The 16,567-nt window shown below is 44.0% G+C and overlaps 1 protein-coding gene across 4 annotated transcripts in view; it reads right to left on the bottom strand.

The window, feature by feature from the left end:
• The window catches only part of CFAP92 (cilia and flagella associated protein 92 (putative)), a 54,266-nt gene that overhangs the window by 13,580 nt on the left and 24,119 nt on the right, over positions 1 to 16,567 (bottom strand). For all 4 annotated transcript variants that reach the window (XM_082211857.1, XM_082211855.1, XM_082211856.1 and 1 more), the window contains 4 exons: positions 12,196 to 12,371; positions 7,679 to 7,843; positions 3,433 to 3,617; positions 1,456 to 2,339 (listed from right to left, as the gene is read on the bottom strand). In XM_082211857.1, the coding sequence (XP_082067983.1) occupies positions 1,456 to 2,339; positions 3,433 to 3,617; positions 7,679 to 7,843; positions 12,196 to 12,371 (1,410 nt within the window). The remainder of the gene's footprint in view (positions 1 to 1,455; positions 2,340 to 3,432; positions 3,618 to 7,678; positions 7,844 to 12,195; positions 12,372 to 16,567) is intronic.

Here is a 16,567-nt window from a genome sequence, read left to right as displayed (position 1 = left end):
GGTAGTGCTAGTCCTGTGCTGTATAGACATCTCATGGGGTGGGGAACCTGTTTGCTCTATTTCCCTCTTTCCCATTCGCAGCGGCATCCGTAGTCCCATGAGTTTCAAAGGAGATGTGAGACTGACGACACCAGACTACAAAAGGGCTTTGATTTATTTTGTCAGGTCTCTAAGACCTAGCCCTTTCTGAAAAACAGCTAGTGGGGTATACAATATCTGGAATCTCCAGGTTGGGTTGGGAGCGTCCCTTGTCTGAAAGCCTGGAAAATCACTGCAAGCCAGGGAGGTCAATCCTGAGCTAGAAGGACCAATGGCCTGATTCAGTATCAGGCAGCTTCCTATGTTCCTATATGTGGAAAGGCACTCATCCATCCACAGACAAAGGAAGGGAAAATATTTGGAGGAGGGGTAACGTGCTACTAATCCAAAAGGCATCCTCAGCACTCCCACCTGTATTTCTGGGGATTTTCTAGGATGCAGCTTGTAGCACTCTGAAAAACTCCAAAACCAGCTTAAAGCAAGAAGCATAAATTAACACATGGGTGGGCAAACTATGGCCCAGGGGCCGGATCTGGCCCAATTGTCTTCTAAATCCAGCCCACGGACAGTCTAGGAATCAGCGTGTTTTTACATGAGTAGAATATGTGCTTTTATTTAAAATGCATCTCTGGGTTATTTGTGGGGCATAGGAATGTTTCATTCCCCCCCCCAAAAAAATATAGTCCGGCCTCCCACAAGGTCTGAGGGACAGTGGACCAGTCCTCTGCTGAAAAAGTTTGCTGACCCCTGAATTAAAGAAAGAAAGAAAAAAAGATTCATTCCATTAGTATGAAAGGGAATTCATCCAGTGCAAAATAGGAGGCATGCAAGAACTCTGCCATGAGGGGAAAGAGTTAATGCCTTCCTACAAACACACACACCACCTGCTATTTACTTTAAAAAGATATCCACAGCAACTGCTAACTGCATAAATTACCATCTAATCTACTTCCTCCCTAGGAAGCAGGAACTGTAGCTCAACATCAGACATAAGGTGTGCGCCTCTTCAGTGCCAAGACAGCATTGCACCAGCGAACTTCTAATGGGCAAAATGGGAACGAGGAAAACCAAGTGCTGCATTAGACTAGTCTCATTATTTTCATAATTTGACTGGTGCATTTTTATTAAAACACGGTGAAACAACCAAAGTACCCCAAAATCCTGGCGCTTAAATTTTGGGCTAACTTTCAATTTTGAAAGCATCCTTGAACAGATCCTAAAAGTCCTGTCTTCTATCCCTACATGAACTAGTCTGATCACTGCAGACCAGAAGCATATTGTAAGAAGCAAATAAACAAATGCTTCTCTATATACAAAACAGTTATTAAAAATATGAGGTTGAGTCTGACAAATCACCTTCATAAAAAGATCACAGCAGAGGAAAATAGGCTTTAATTGCAAAACGTTTCTAGTTACCTGTCTATTCGCTTATTCCATAACCTCTTAAGCGCTTTGTTCTTTAAGCCTTCCACGATAAGAAGGTGAATGGATCCGTCCAGAATATGAAACCCAGTAAGAACGTCCAGCTGAGAAATCTCCTCATAAGTCATCCTGTTATTCAGTTTTAACGCATTAAGAGATTTATGAATGATGCGTAGAGGGTACGAATCCAGTTCTAGAGCCTCTGCGTTGATCTTTGTAATCTCCTGCAGCAAGTAACCTATGAGAGAAGTGTTTTTAAAGTCGAAAACATAGATGATGCAGCCATAGGGGCAATAATCATCTTTAGTGTCCTCTGCTTCATCTTCGGGAGTTAACGGTACAGCTATTTCAACTCTGACTTTAAGAAAGGCCCCTGAGCACACATAATGCCCCACTGGCATCTGGGTCACCGGAGAGCCGTCGGCAGCCTTAGCCTTCCGAGTGGCACTCGTATCCTGAACGGAGCAGTTGTGAATTGGCGCACAAAAATTCAAGGCCTTTTCCCCTAGCAGTAGTTCAGCCAAGCGGATTTTGGCTACCCCATATGGGTGCCACACTTCCTCCATGCCTTTCATGGGATTCTGGGCCACGTATTTCGAAGTGACCGAGCTCAAATGGCCGAGCCTGTGGTCTCCTGGCTCCTCTCCAAACAAGGAAGGCTTTACATCGACATCTTGCCATTTTTTGTCCCGATCGTGAACCTCGATTTCCAAGGGTGGCCCTCTTAGATACTCATTCAGTTCGTCACGTCTTATTGTTCCTGCAAGAATCACGTTGGTATCTTTAAAGAAGACATGAGAGCCATGGTCCCGGTCTTGCGTTCGATGTGGCTCCATATTATGGAATTTGTATTTGCAGTAAATAGGAAGGCATGAACGCTATCAAAAGGAAAGAGCAGAGAAGGAAGGTGGGAGGGGGCTGTTTTGGTCTCCTTTATCTCTCAGAAAATATATATACACCTTCTTTCAGTAAAATTAATCAAGTATGAAATAAAAATGCACCTTTGATTGAGGTCAGTTTAGGCTAGCCCAGTACATTTTGCTGCCCAAGACGCAGCAGCATAGCATCAGTTGCCGGTGCCCAGGGCAGGCAGGGGCAGATGGGGGCGCCATCCCAGCCCTCACCACCGACAGTGATGGAGCAACCCAGCCCCACCAAAGCAAAGTGGGGTTGCACTAAGCTGCCTGCCCACCCACACAGGGGGGAGTCGGCTGGCACAGCCCTGGGTGGAGAGGAGCGCCAGGCCAGGCCATGCTGGAGGCGCCTGCTTCACACCCCCTCTGTGTGCCAGGGCCAGGGCCCCCCTGTCTACGCCACTGCCAAGGCCAAGCAGCAAATGACCCACCCCACCCTATCATGGGTACCCAAGGCTGATGAAAACTATTTTGGTACTCAGGGCAGGAGAAGCACAATAGCAAATTATCAATTTGCTGCCTTTTTATGTTGCCCAAATCAGTTCTGCCTGAGGCACCCACCTCATTCTGCCTAGTGGTAGGGCTGTCCCAGCCATGTCGCATAATCCAAGGCAGATTGGTGTCAGGGGTAGGCAATTTGGAAGCAGCAGCAACAACCTGGTGGTCAATGGCAGTGGCAGCAGGAAGGTGAGAGTGGTTGCCCTCACTCTTCTGTTTCCCCAGTCCACTGCCTGAACTTGCATATTCAGGGAAGGGCCTGCCTTGAGGTGAGTGGGCAAACATGCTCCCTCAATGATTCTATGTGTATATAAAAAGTGCAAACGAGAGTTCTGGATGGGGGGACTTAAATGTGCTAGGTTTTCCACCACCACGTGTTACGTAAATGCAGCGATCCAATATGGCCACAAGTTCACTTCAGGTCGTCTTTAGATTATAACTGTTTTGCAAATAAGAAATGGGGAAATTACAAATGTAAGAAGCAGGAGCTTTTCAGAATTCAATTCTGTTTCCCCCAGAATGTCACATGTAGTTACTTGAGAAGAATGCTCTGAATTACCTGTAGCACTTTAATTGGAACAGGGGTGTCTGGTAAGCACCTTGCGGAGTTAATCTTAATAATCAGTGGATTTAATTCATGTTTCTGTTTCTCAGTCATCAGAGTCCCTTCAACAGAAAAGCTAAGGTATGCGTCACAAAGTTTAGGGGATTTCTCTCCTAGCTGACTGACCACGCAGCGTTGTCCTGGAAGTGGAATTACATTATTTATATAATCAGTATAGCAGCAGTACTAAAGAAGCAATATGTTCTATGTCATTGCTTAATAGGCTTATTAAACAACTGAGCCTCTTGGGCTGGCTGATGAGAAGGTCAGCAGTTCAAATCCCTGCAATCGGGTGAGTTACTGTTGCTCTGTCCCAGCTTCTGCCAACCTAGCAGTTCAAAAGCACACCAGTGCAAGTAGATAAATAGATACCGCTGGCAGGAAGGTAAATGACATCTCCGTGTGCTCTGGCTTCCATTGCAGCAGAAGCGGTTTAGTCATGTTGGCCACATGGCCCAGAAAGCTATTTGTGGACAAACACTGGCTCCCCTTGGCCTGAAAGCAAGATGAGCACCACACCCCATAGTCACCTTTGACTGGACTTAACCATCCGGGGTCCTTTACCTTTTTTAGGCTTAGTCTCTGGAGAAACCACACCACATCATTTGGTCATTTGTGCCACTTTAACAAATGCAAGAACCTGCAGAGAAAGAAGCAAAGACTAGGGCAACCTAACAGTGCGTTCTTTTCTAGCCAACTCCTGTCACAATTGCAAAGGAAGGAGGGAGCTCCTTTGGGGAAGGGCCACAGCTCAGTGAGAGAGCATTTCCTGAGCATGCAGGAGATCCTTGCTTCAATCCCCTGCTTCTCCAGGCTAGAGAGCTACTGCCAGTCAGTGTAGACCATGCAAGAGTGATGGACTCATGGTCCTCCTGTCTCAGTATAAGGCAACTTCCTATGTAGGAATATGACCACCACATATGGCCATGAGTGGGACCCATGGTATTTTTTTAAAAGATTTCCTTGGCCTAGACTAGACCTGCTCCCTCCCTTTATTGCTCATGTGTGCCCAACTCTCTAAAAACGCTTCCAATCATTGCAGTCCTGCAACGGAACAGCATGTGAAATCAACAAGCAGCATCAAAGAGCATCTCTCCCCACTCTCCCCCATTACTACCTCCTTTCCAGCTCTCCTGCTGCCAACACTTTAAATACTGAATTTTAAATTGATGTAACCTGCTTTGACACCTGCTGGTGAAGGGCGGGCAGTAATTTTAATAATGGTGGTGGTTGTGTTAGTATATGATAAAAACATACTACTTAGGAGGAAATGACACATAAAACTAAATTGCTTCCATTTTATAAGCGTGATCTTCCCCCCTGCCCCGTTGCTCTTAACCTTCTGACTGGAGCATTTCTTACTCATCTGCACTTTGTAATTTTGTCTTCCATTCCCCTGCTCCAGCTTGCTTATTTTTACCTCTCCAAAGTTAGTCCCTAATTCTTCTCTCCATTATGTCAGCTACTGGCTTAAAAAGAACCCAACTGTCCATTAGCATCTCTCTCTCTCTCTCTCTCTCTCTCTCTCTCTCTCTCTCTCTCTATCTCACTCACTCATTGCCCCTGCCACATATTTTCAGCCATCTCCTTATCAACAGTCCTCACAGTCAATGAATGGACAGGCCTTGAACTCAATAGGAAATCCTATTTCTCAAGGGTCATTTTTAGAAATTGTCATTGGAAGTACTGCAGATCACTAGCAGGGGAAAGGGAAGGTAAAGGACCCCTGGACAGTTAAGTCCAGTCAAAGGCGACTCTGGGGTTGCGGCACTCATCTCACTTTCAGGCCAAGGGAGCCGGCGTTTGTCCACAGTCAGCTTTCCAGGTCATGTAGCCAGCAGGACTAAACCGCTTCTGGCGCAACAGAACCCCATGACACAAACCAGAGCGCACAACAACACCGTTTACCTTCCCGTCACCTATTTATCTACTTGCACTAGCATGCTTTCAAATTGCTAGTTTGGCAGGAGCTGGGACAGAGCAAGGGGAGCTCACCCCGTTGGAGGGGCCAGCAGGGGGAGCCCACATGCCAGCAGCAGAACTTCATATTGCACATGAAAACAGGGTGCCAGAAGAGGGAGCACTCCAAAGGAGAAATAGAAGGCAAAGGCTTTGCAAACCTCACTTGCAACCACAAGGCATGGAATACTTTTAGCATTCATTGTACTACATCTGTTACAAGTATGCACTAATCTGAACAGAACTGAAGGGAAACAGCCTGTATCAGTAGTAGTGCAGATTTGCTGAACAAAATTACAAAGCGCAAGAGAAACTGAGAGGAGCTCTGAATGTGCCAGAGTGCCGTCCAATTAATGCATCAATGCCCTTGAAGCCTCAGCTTCAATTAAAAGCAAAACGTCCGGAAGCATGCAGCAAAAAGATAATTTGTATGTAAGCTGTCAGCTGAACCAGCAAAGCAGCATGCAGTCTCAGGGGGTTGCTGCTATGTACCTTGCATTCCTAATAGAAGTGAAATCACCACGAGCTTTTACCTTTCAGGCTTCTGCAGTTTGGGCAGCAGTGATGTCAGAAAAGAAAGTGCACATCTCTGCAAATTGTATTAGCTGAACCGTTCAACAGCACAGCAGGCAGGCAGAATGTTCCTATCACCCAACATGCAACATTTTAAAGCCTTATTGAGGCCGTATTTCCTGTAAGCTGCTATATTTTTCCTACATGGAAATATACAGCAGTAGCTGAATTGCATGCACACTGGCTGCAGGAAGAAGAAAAAAACCTTGTGCTCTGTATGTGTGTTTTTCTATACAAAGATGTGTTTGGTGGGGGATATATGAAGCAGCTCTAAGATTAACCTGCACTGATCTGAAAGAAAGAAAGAAAAATTCTTGAACTGCAGCCTTTTAACTATATTTAAAAATTTAAAACCCCACAGACAATGAAACCTTTTCCTGACATTTTATTTTGACAGATACCAGACTGTTTTTGCAAGAAGAGTTATGTTTGCAAACACTAAGAAAAACCAAAGGGAGAAATCTCAGTAATTTTAATGTCTTTCTTAATTTGCAATACAGCAAACCCTTATGAGGACCAGTCAATTCACAAAACCACAATTCCTGTTACTGGCTGAGTCCGGACAGGAAAATGTACATTAGGAAGTGGCAATCTGAATCCTTTGATCATAGATCTCCCATGCCTGTTATCCTTCTAACCAATATAGCAGCTGTGCCTGTAAGTTTATGCCTTAACCTTCTCACTTCTAGCCTCTGAGCATGCACGATTCCACTTCTGTACAGAGCCTGGCAAACTGCCAGCACTAATTAAATACTGACAGGAGTAACATGTTCAACATCATTCATAAGCAGTATCACAAAGGCAGGGGTAGATGATAACGTAGGAAAAGTGTCACTCAATTGTCTACAGCAGCTTTCCCCAATCTTGGAGTCCACCGATGTTGTCAAAGAGCACACATACCCCAATCTCCACTCAGCCTGGCCAACCGTCAGATATGATGGGAGTTGTAGTCCAATGATATCTGAGGGCTCAAGGTTAAGGAAGTCTTGTCTACAACATGAGGCAATATTTCCACCCCCAAGCCTCACTCACCTTTTGACTTCCCCCCTCCTCCAGCTATTTTAAATTTTGAAAAGTTTGTCCTTCCTTTGCCTTATGGGGGTCAATTACTAACCTAAGTGTACACAGATGGGCTGGTAAGTCAGTTAATGCTTGTGGATTTGTTTACAAGGCTGGTCTACTTCAAATCCACAGCAGCTTTCAGAAATCACTAGATTTTCAGCACAACAAGATGCCATCCCCTTTTCTACTCACATATATATGCATGTTATGTTCTGACTTTACAGACAGGACGTACCGCTTTGGGCTATCCATTTCGCACACTGTCTTGGCAGAGCCAGTATTTGTCCCAACACTTACAATGCAGCTTCTCGCAATAAAATAAGCCACCCTCTCATTCACCTCTGTAACAAGCTGCTCGAGCATTTGACAATACCAAACTACATAACATCTAAGCCAGGCTTCCTCAACCTCAGCCATCCAGATGTTTTGAGACTACAATTCCCATCATCCCTGACCACTGGTCCTGCTAGCTAGGGATTATGCGAGTTGTAGGCCAAAAACATCTGGAGGGCCGAGGTTGAGGAAGCCTGATCTAACCACTTCGCCCTGCAACCTTACCCCCCCCCCAAAGTAGTGGGGCGGTGGGGGTGTGAGGGTGGGGAAATACCTGACAAGAGGGGCATGAGGTTCAGCTCTAAAAAAGCTATTCCAAACTTCTTTGCCAGAGATGTTGAAGCTGCAGTTTCTTTAGTAGTTGATTTCTGGGTGCCCGATGCAGATCTTTTTTCTAAAACTCGTGAGGGTTTCTTTTTTTCTGGTAACTGGTGGTGCCCTGAAAGAGAACATATATTTCAATGGTCGTGTCTGATAGAGAACAGAATTTTATCTGATACCATCCATCAACATTAAACAGTACAGTGGTGCCCCACAAGACGAATGCCTCGCAAGACGAAAAACTCACTAGACGAAAGGGTTTTCCGTTTTTTGAGTCGCTTCACAAGACAAATTTCCCTATGGGCTTGCTTCGCAAGACGAAACGTCTTGCGAGTTCTTGCGAGTTTGTTTCCTTTTTCTTAAAGCCGCTAAGCCGTTAATAGCTGCTAAGCCGCTAATAGCTGTGCTTCGCAAGACGAAAAAAACCGCAAGACGAAGAGACTCGCGGAACGGATTAATTTCGTCTTGCGAGGCACCACTGTACTGGCTTGATATATTTAAGAGAGCAACTGCTTGGCAGGGGGTTGGACTTGATGGCCCTTGTGGTCTCTTCCAACTCTATGATTCTATGATTGACCCGAAAAAGGCTGGGGAATTAATGCCTAGGCCATTAGCCAGGTTCAGCTATAGGTGACATAGTCACACAGAATCACCTGCACTGAACACCTTGCTGCGCTTGGGTAAAATAGCTTCATCTAGTCTGCGACCAATTTCCATGCACTTGCAGCCTTACCCACTGCCCTTGCTTCGCAGGTAACCAGTGTGTGCCGCCATGCACAGTCAGTCTTTTCCTTTCAGCAAGAGGGAGGGAAGAGAATGATCTCGACACGCAATTTGATTTGCATATATCTGGATTCTGCTGAATGCATTGTGAACAGGTGTATGGATTTGAACTTATTTCTATGGTTTATCTCTATAGATCATAGCGTAAGTGTAAAGGTTGACATAACTTAAATACAGTGGTACCTCAGGTCAAGGACTTAATTCGTTCCAGAGGTCCGTTCTTAACCTGAAACTGTTCTTAACCTGAGGTACCACTTTAGCTAATGGGGCCTCCCGCTGCCGCCGCGCGATTTCTGTTCTCATCCTGAAGCAAAGTTCTTAACCTGCGGTACTATTTCTGGGTTAGTGGAGTCTATAACCTGAAGCGTCTGTAACCCGAGGTACCACTGTATGCCGTGCGTCATGAAACTTGCTTGACCTTGGTAGAAGCCCAATACCTCATCTCAAAATGTGCCATCACACTTTGCAAAGATCAGCACATGCAAATTTAGTTGCCAAGCACAGCCTATTCAAGCTCCTGAATGAGGGCTATCAAGACAAGGGTAAGGCAGAGAGCACACAAAAAGATGGCCAGGTCCTGTCTGGTTCATTTCTCTCTAGGATATTAAGAGTTCTTTCAAACTCTTAAGTCTGCAAGATGGGCAAGGTGAGAAATTGGGGGGGGGGGGAGTGAGACAGGAATGAGTCACCTCAAAGCCCCTCCCCTCCCTTCCCTACTAAGAGACATTAGCTAAAAACCCCAGACTTCAATAGTTAGCTGGCTATCATAGCTATCCCTAGCTCCAATGAGAAACTCTCCTTTTCTCTTCCCACTTCACTTTAAGGACAGGTATACTCTTCCCTTTCCATTCCTTACTCTTAGTGTGGGCGCTGCTGGCAAAACTGTCTCACCCACATTTCTGTAAATAACTTCACTCCTTAGATAAAGGGGTGTGGGTGGGTGTATTGTAGGAGTTGCTGCTTGCTTAAATTGCAATTTTGGTCTCTGAAGTAGCATTTATGTATTTTGTATAATAAATCAATCTTTCTTTATTCCTTTGGTGTGAGATGTTCTTGCGGGCATAAGGTTAAGGGTTATTCATAACAAGCACACGTTGTAATTCCAGCAAAAGACCTTAAATTTCTCTTTAGCGTATGCTAAAGAACCTACACACATGTAGGTTCAGACACATACTGTTGCAGTGTTAATTTATAGGAAGGAAATAAACTTTGAAGAAAGCTACAAAACTTATTCTATGCACCTGTAGCTGTCTGTCATTTGTAGTGAAAGTTAAAAGATTTTGCTCTCTACATTTTCACATTAGTTTGAATTTTACTTTATTTTATTTTCAAGAGAGTCCTCATGAGAATTCACCAGCATTTTAGTGTGAATTTTTCCTGATATGTGTATATTTATATGTAATCTTGCCCCATAGACACATTTTTGGAAGGAAATTATCCAGAGCACAATGGATTTTTGAACGCCATTTTCACTAATATATGACTCTATGCATCCTTTACCCAATATATACAATTTGCACACATTAACTGGTTGAAAACCCACATTGTAAGTGTAAGTTTCAGAGAAGTGTGCCTTTCAAAGCATGGGTGTGCTTCAGTTCACATAGTGTTTCAGAAAGTGCAAAGTAAGTACGTTCTCCTTTAAATATGAACAGAAATTAATTTCTTCCCCATCCCTACCCTACGATTCAGATGAAGAACCGTGATGTAAATTATTATTGTATCTTTTTTATTTTTATTTTTAAAAAGTGAAAACCTGGGGACAATAACTACAGCACGGTAAGCAGCTCTGGGAGAGAACCGTCCAATCATGTCTCAGCAGGCTTGAATATAACAAGCAAGCAAAACTCCCCAGAAAAGTGTGTAAATGCTTATCAAAAGTGTATAGAAGAAAAGGCTCCAACTGCCTTCGATGTAAAGGAAATAGCAGCTTGAAGATCAAGACACAATGTGTGGAACTGATCTCATAAGTCACGGGTCCCTGGAGTCATGGGAAAGAGGGACTTAAACAGAGCCACAAAACAAACAAGGCAGACATGGCGAAGGGCTGAGCTGCTCATGCAGAGACCCTGCTGCAAATCTGCATGCGTGAGAGCAGGCTACAAAATGCTCTCTATTCTCTTTGCTTTTGCGTCAGATAAAGGAGGTGTCAGACCCACAGCAATACTGAGTTCTCCAGCATTAGCAAGTTTCAACACTGACTCTCGGGTCAGGAATCAGAGCAGGGAAAGTGTCACTGAGAAACAGAAAATTGCAGGGAGATCCCACACAAAAAACCAGTTGCATAGAATGGGCTATTTGACAGGATCACCACAAGAACAGATTTCTAGATTATTCAGGGAATGCAGTAGTCACTCACAAAAGTGTGTGACTATTTGTCTGATTGTAATATAAATAACTTGCACCATAATAAGCTGTCAGACTATTTGTCCAATTAGCCCTGTATCATCTACTCTGACTGGCTGTCCAAGGTTTCAGGGAAAAGTCTTTTATATCATCTGATGATTCTGAATGGAGATCCCAGGTATTGGACCGGGGGCTTTATGCAGGCAAAGAACATGATCTATCACTTTAGCTACTAGCCTCCATGCACGAGGTCTAGGGGCAAATTCTGCAAGTGGATGAAGATTCCAAGGTCAAGAGTCTATGGTGTCACAGCTGGGGATTCCTAATCAGCAGTCTCGGAATTACAAGCAGCCCTGGATAAGGTTCAGTATTGGGGCTAGGGACCAGGAGCCTTAGAGGAGGCTGAGGACGAGCCATAGGCACCATGGGTGGGTATGGCCTCTGTGATGCCAAGGCTGAATGAATCCTGAGCCCAAGGGAGAGATGGCACCTCAAATGCCAGACAGAAACCCACCCTATCAGAAGGCAAGGACGCCATGGGAGTAATATCCTCCTATTGAAGACAACTGGCAGGAGTCAGCTGGATCTACTGTGTTGTTCCAGCAGCTCCAGCTCAAAAAAGCCCAGTGCCTGGCTGGAACAAATGTTTTTTTTCAGCAGCACTGTGACCAATCTGACTGGTTAGATTGCATCTGACCTTGGACTGCCCAGGACCTGGTCATTGCCTATGCTCTCAACCGTCCACAGACCAACTTGAACATGACTTTGACTGCCCTGACCTTGCCTCTCACCTCAACTCTTGTTTTGGACTCTGATAACTTGGGCTCTGACTCCAGACCAGCCCTGTATACCACTTTTGCAAAGCAGAGACACACTTGAGCTTTTAGTACAGCTCTTCAAATCCTAATCAGTACCCTCATTTCTACGCTGCAATCTGACTAAATTAGTTGAGCCAATGTTAATTCCTATGGGGTAGGGGGCAGGGAACAGACCTAAAATATTTTTCTTTTTTACGTACTGCCACCCAAATGAAGGCATGTAACACACACAATTTAAGAATATTTCATCAGGTGTTAGCTTGTGCAGGAATGTATTGTTTTGAGGTTTTGCATTATTTGTTGAATACCCCTTAATAAATGACCCAGTGTCTACCTATTGCATAAAACATCGGTCACCCACTACAGGCAAACTTTCCTCCACCGCTACCCTATTATCTTAAGTGGTTTGCTATTTCGCCTAAAGCTACAATCCTATATACAGGGTTTGGGGAATAAGCCCCAGTGAACTCAGTGGAACTTTAAACATTCATAGGATTCCACTTCACATCCTTTCTGCACTCACCTCCATCTGGTGTCTCCTTCCTTTCTGAATGCTCCATCGTTTTTCCTATATAAGTTTTCATAATTGCCGAGGCTTTAGAATGAGGTTTCGAATGCAATTTCTGCTTTATAGCTTTGGCTTCCTGTCGTGTTCTTTCTTTCAGGGAAGAGGGTATGCTCCCAGAAATACTGACTGCACTTGAAGAAAAATAATTGTGGTTTTTTTGGGGGGGAAACCTCAGAGGCATTTGGAAGACTAAAAAAAGATACACAGCAACGATAGAAAAATGAAATTAAACTCAACACAGCAAATTATACAACCAAGGGAAACATCACAAACTTTTAATTATTTTAAAAGATGTTGCTGCCGTTATAAAACTATGTACATTGTAAACCAGGGATGGGGAAACATACACATGAGATACTACAGCTTTTGTCTGCTTTAGGACTGGCGCATATGAGATGGCTGCCAGTTGGCTTTAAAGTTCTCTCCATGTTTACTGCCTTCATGCAGCAAACCATCTGCATACAATGGTGTGCCAAAGGGATTCTCTCTATATACCATTTCAGTCTTCCAATAGAAAGCTTTTCTGGTGCCATAAAGGGGAAACATCCATTCTTCCCTGCGGGAGGCACTGCACACAGACAGCTTGCCATATAAAGACAGCCATGATGGGGATGGCTTAGCGCCCTCTCAGTCGAATGCATGATGCCTCACTGAGCACAGGACAGAGCGCTTAGGTTCTAGATCTAGATTCTTCAAACATCTCCAGTAATCTGTTCTATCCTACACAGGGCTGTGGTGTCATCATGTATCAATGGTACTTCTGTCATAAGAAAATGTTTTGCACTAGCAGGGTGTGATGCGCTTTGCTTACAGAACAGACCCAACTTTTTGTATAAACCCTGCAACTCTTTGCTGGAGGATAACACACTTGGATCTTTAACGTGGACTAGGAATATCCACGGGCTTTTCAAGCACTAGTTTATACTTAGAAAGCTAAGTCATCTACAATGCTATTTTCTGTGCCTTTTCTACATGCCTAATCTTCTATATTCCTAGTTACAGGTAGGTAGCCGTGTTGGTCTGCCGTAGTCGAAACAAAATAATAATAATTCCTTCCAGTAGCACCTTAGAGACCGACTAAGTTTGTTATTGGAGCTTTCGTGCGTACCTGAAGTGTGCATGCACACGAAAGCTCATATCAATAACAAACTTAGTTGGTCTCTTAAGGTGCTACTGGAAGGATTTTTTTTTTTCATTATTTTGTTTCTATATTCCGTTTTCCTAAATAAACTGTATTTTTTGCTTAACTGGCTTCTTGGGGAAAGGGAAAAAAACAAAAGGCATCTCATCCATTCTGCCACTGGGAGCATTTTGTGAAAGGAGCTTTGGTCACAAGGCCCTCTCGCCAACAACTAGAACCTCAGGTTCCAAGCCATAATTTTGCCAATAATAATCTTCAAGGCTAGACAGTTGGAAGTATAAAAAGCCACTGGATAAGCAATTTCTACATTGCTCCTCTGACACCCTTGGAAGAAACTCCTTTGGGAGAAAGGATACACAAGGCATGGTAATCTGTTGCTCTAACAGAAGAAGGCTGTCATTCTGTTTAATGTTAAGAATTTTAAAAAAACAACAACACCACCACCTCAGAACATTCTCCTTGCCTTTTTGAAAGCAGATATATTGTCAGGATATAATGAGACAATTAATAAGGTGTGTGCTATTAAAATGTTGGATTCTTAATTAACCCATTAAAATAATTATACCTGCCAAGGGAGGTCTCAGTTTTAGATATTGCTTTACAATATTTTGGAACAGTGATGGCACAGGATTGTTAAAAAGATTCTGATAAAAAGCTCACTAAGAGCTATATTTTTATTGGCAAGAATTAATTATGTAATTAATCATCACATGACATTAAGTAGACTACTCGTATAATGTAGATGAAATATGACCAGTGTTATGAGATTTTGCAGAAACTGACGCACCAAATAATCAAGTGAAAATTGATTTATGCTAATGCTAGTCAAGCAAATAATTATGCCAGGCAATGTGTGGAACAGCCAACGTGAATGGAGAAGAACCTATCAGGCTGGCTAACAGCGACCCAATACCAAAACCCATCAAAATGTTCCTTCAAAATCATCAGACCAGTCACGTTTTAGATTCCTATTCAGGCTTTGAGAGACATACATATGTCTAATGCGACTGAAGGCTCAACTAGCTGAAAAACTCAACAATTATTGAAATTCTTTCTGAAGCACAAAATCTAACTAGCATAGTTAAGGGGGAAAGAATGGTTAATGGCCAATATTTTTAATACTGACCTCTAAGACCTCTAAAAGGGACGTGGGTGGCGCTGTGGGTTAAACCACAGAGCCTAGGACTTGCCGAACAGAAGGTCGGTGGTTCGAATCCCCGTGACTGGGTGAGCCCCCGTTGCTTGGTCCCTGCTCCTGCCAACCTAGCAGTTCAAAAGCACGTCAAAGTGCAAGTAGATAAATAGGTACCACTCCGGCGGTAAGGTAAACGGCATTTCCGTGCGCTGCTCTGGTTTGCCAGAAGCGGCTTAGTCATGCTGGCCACATCACCCGGAAACTGTACGCCAGCTCCCTCGGCCAATAAAGCGAGATGAGCGCTGCAACCCCAGAGTCGGCCATGACTGGACCTAATGGTCAGGGGTCCCTTTACCTTTAAAGACCTCTAAAACATATGTTTTGGGAGACAGCTGTGCTGGCTGGGGTTGGTGAAAGTGCTAGACTAAAAGCATATGGAGGGCACCAAGTTGGCAAAGTCTGCATTAAAATGTGCCTCTCCTAAAATCCCCTTTATGTCATTCTACATCCATTCAATTAGGGTTGCCACCTTTGTTCTGGCAAAATACAGGGCAGGGCAGGGTAGGGAAGTTGGGGGGCATTTCCCCCTCATCTGGCGCTGATGTGAAAGCAATCCATTCTGATCTACTGCTGTCTTACAGGATGCCCCCTCTGGAATTTCACACACACAAATTTCTAAATCTGTCTGCTCTTGGCTACCTAGAGCTTAAATATGGCTCAGTTAGTAGAGCATAATAAAAAAATTCCTTCCAGTAGCACCTTAAAGACCAACTAAGTTAGTTCTTGGTATGAGCTTTCGTGTGCATGCACACTTCTTCAGATACACACGAAAGCTCATACCAAGAACTAACTTAGTTGGTCTTTAAGGTGCTACTGGAAGGATTTTTTTTATTTTGACTATGGCAGACCAACACGGCTACCTATCTGTAACTTAGTAGAGCATTATCAGGTAACTTGGATCGCCCACTTCATATGTTTCTGAGGTCTCTTTCCGGCGTCCCGAGATGTGTCTCAGGTGCAGCCCTACGACTCGAGTTCGCCCAGTCCTCAATTGTTAAACGAGCATGGAGCCGAGCCATTTCCTACAGCTTCCACCTACTAACATCGGATGCTCGAATTAGAGGTGGTTTTTCCAATCTGATCCTAAGAGATATTCATAATTCTCCTTGGAAAACTACAATTAATCTCAAATTCCGCTCTCTTCTCAATTTGAACTGTAAAACTGTCCTTAACTTAGAGTGTATCAGCCCGGCGGCCCTACATCTAATTAAAAAGAAACTACAGCAACTTGATTTTTCTAACACAGCTTCCTATGCAAGAGGACCGTGTTCAGGCCTAGCCCTAGCTATTCCACCCCCTGAAGGGATCCCTCTATACTGCTTCACAATTTCTTCGGAGGCTAAGCGTAGGGCCTTTACCTGTGCCCGTCTCAACTGTTTTCCTACAGCAGTTCTGTCGGGTCGTTATTCCAGAGTTCCCATTGCAAATAGAACATGCTCTTGTAATGACACGGCCCTGGAGACTATGGACCATGTAATGCTCTTCTGTCCCAACTGGACAGATGAAAGATCTCGGTTTTTAACCCCCCTAGTGAATAAGCTTCATCTCCCAATCCAGCCTTGGATAGTGTCCCTCTTTCTGCAGGATTCTGATTGTTGGATTACCGAGATGACAGCAAACTTCCTGCTTAGTGTGATGAAGAGGAAAGTGGCACCAACGTCTTCTTTAACACCACAGCTGCAGTCGATACGCCGCACAACCGAACGAAGTCCCAAGTAGCCTTATTGTACAAGGACAATCGAACTAGGACATATCTGAGGAGCTGAAGGACCCTTTAACGGTCCTCCTCCAGCCTCAACAGTTTTTTTGTTGTTTTGTTTGTTTGTTTAAGTAATCGCACAGGACGATATCTACCTTTACCTCCCCACCCCTATTTTATGTTGTTATCTCAATTTATATTATGCTATGGCCACACGGCTAATGCAATAAATAAAGATTCTAGTAGAGCATGAGACTCTTAGGCTAGATCTAGACACATCAAAGAAGCGATT

Source organism: Podarcis vaucheri (genome assembly GCF_965113315.1).
Source record: "Podarcis vaucheri genome assembly, chromosome: 2".
In the NCBI taxonomy this organism is placed as follows: Eukaryota; Metazoa; Chordata; class Lepidosauria; order Squamata; family Lacertidae; genus Podarcis; species Podarcis vaucheri.
This window is presented reverse-complemented; position numbering and strand designations above follow the sequence as displayed.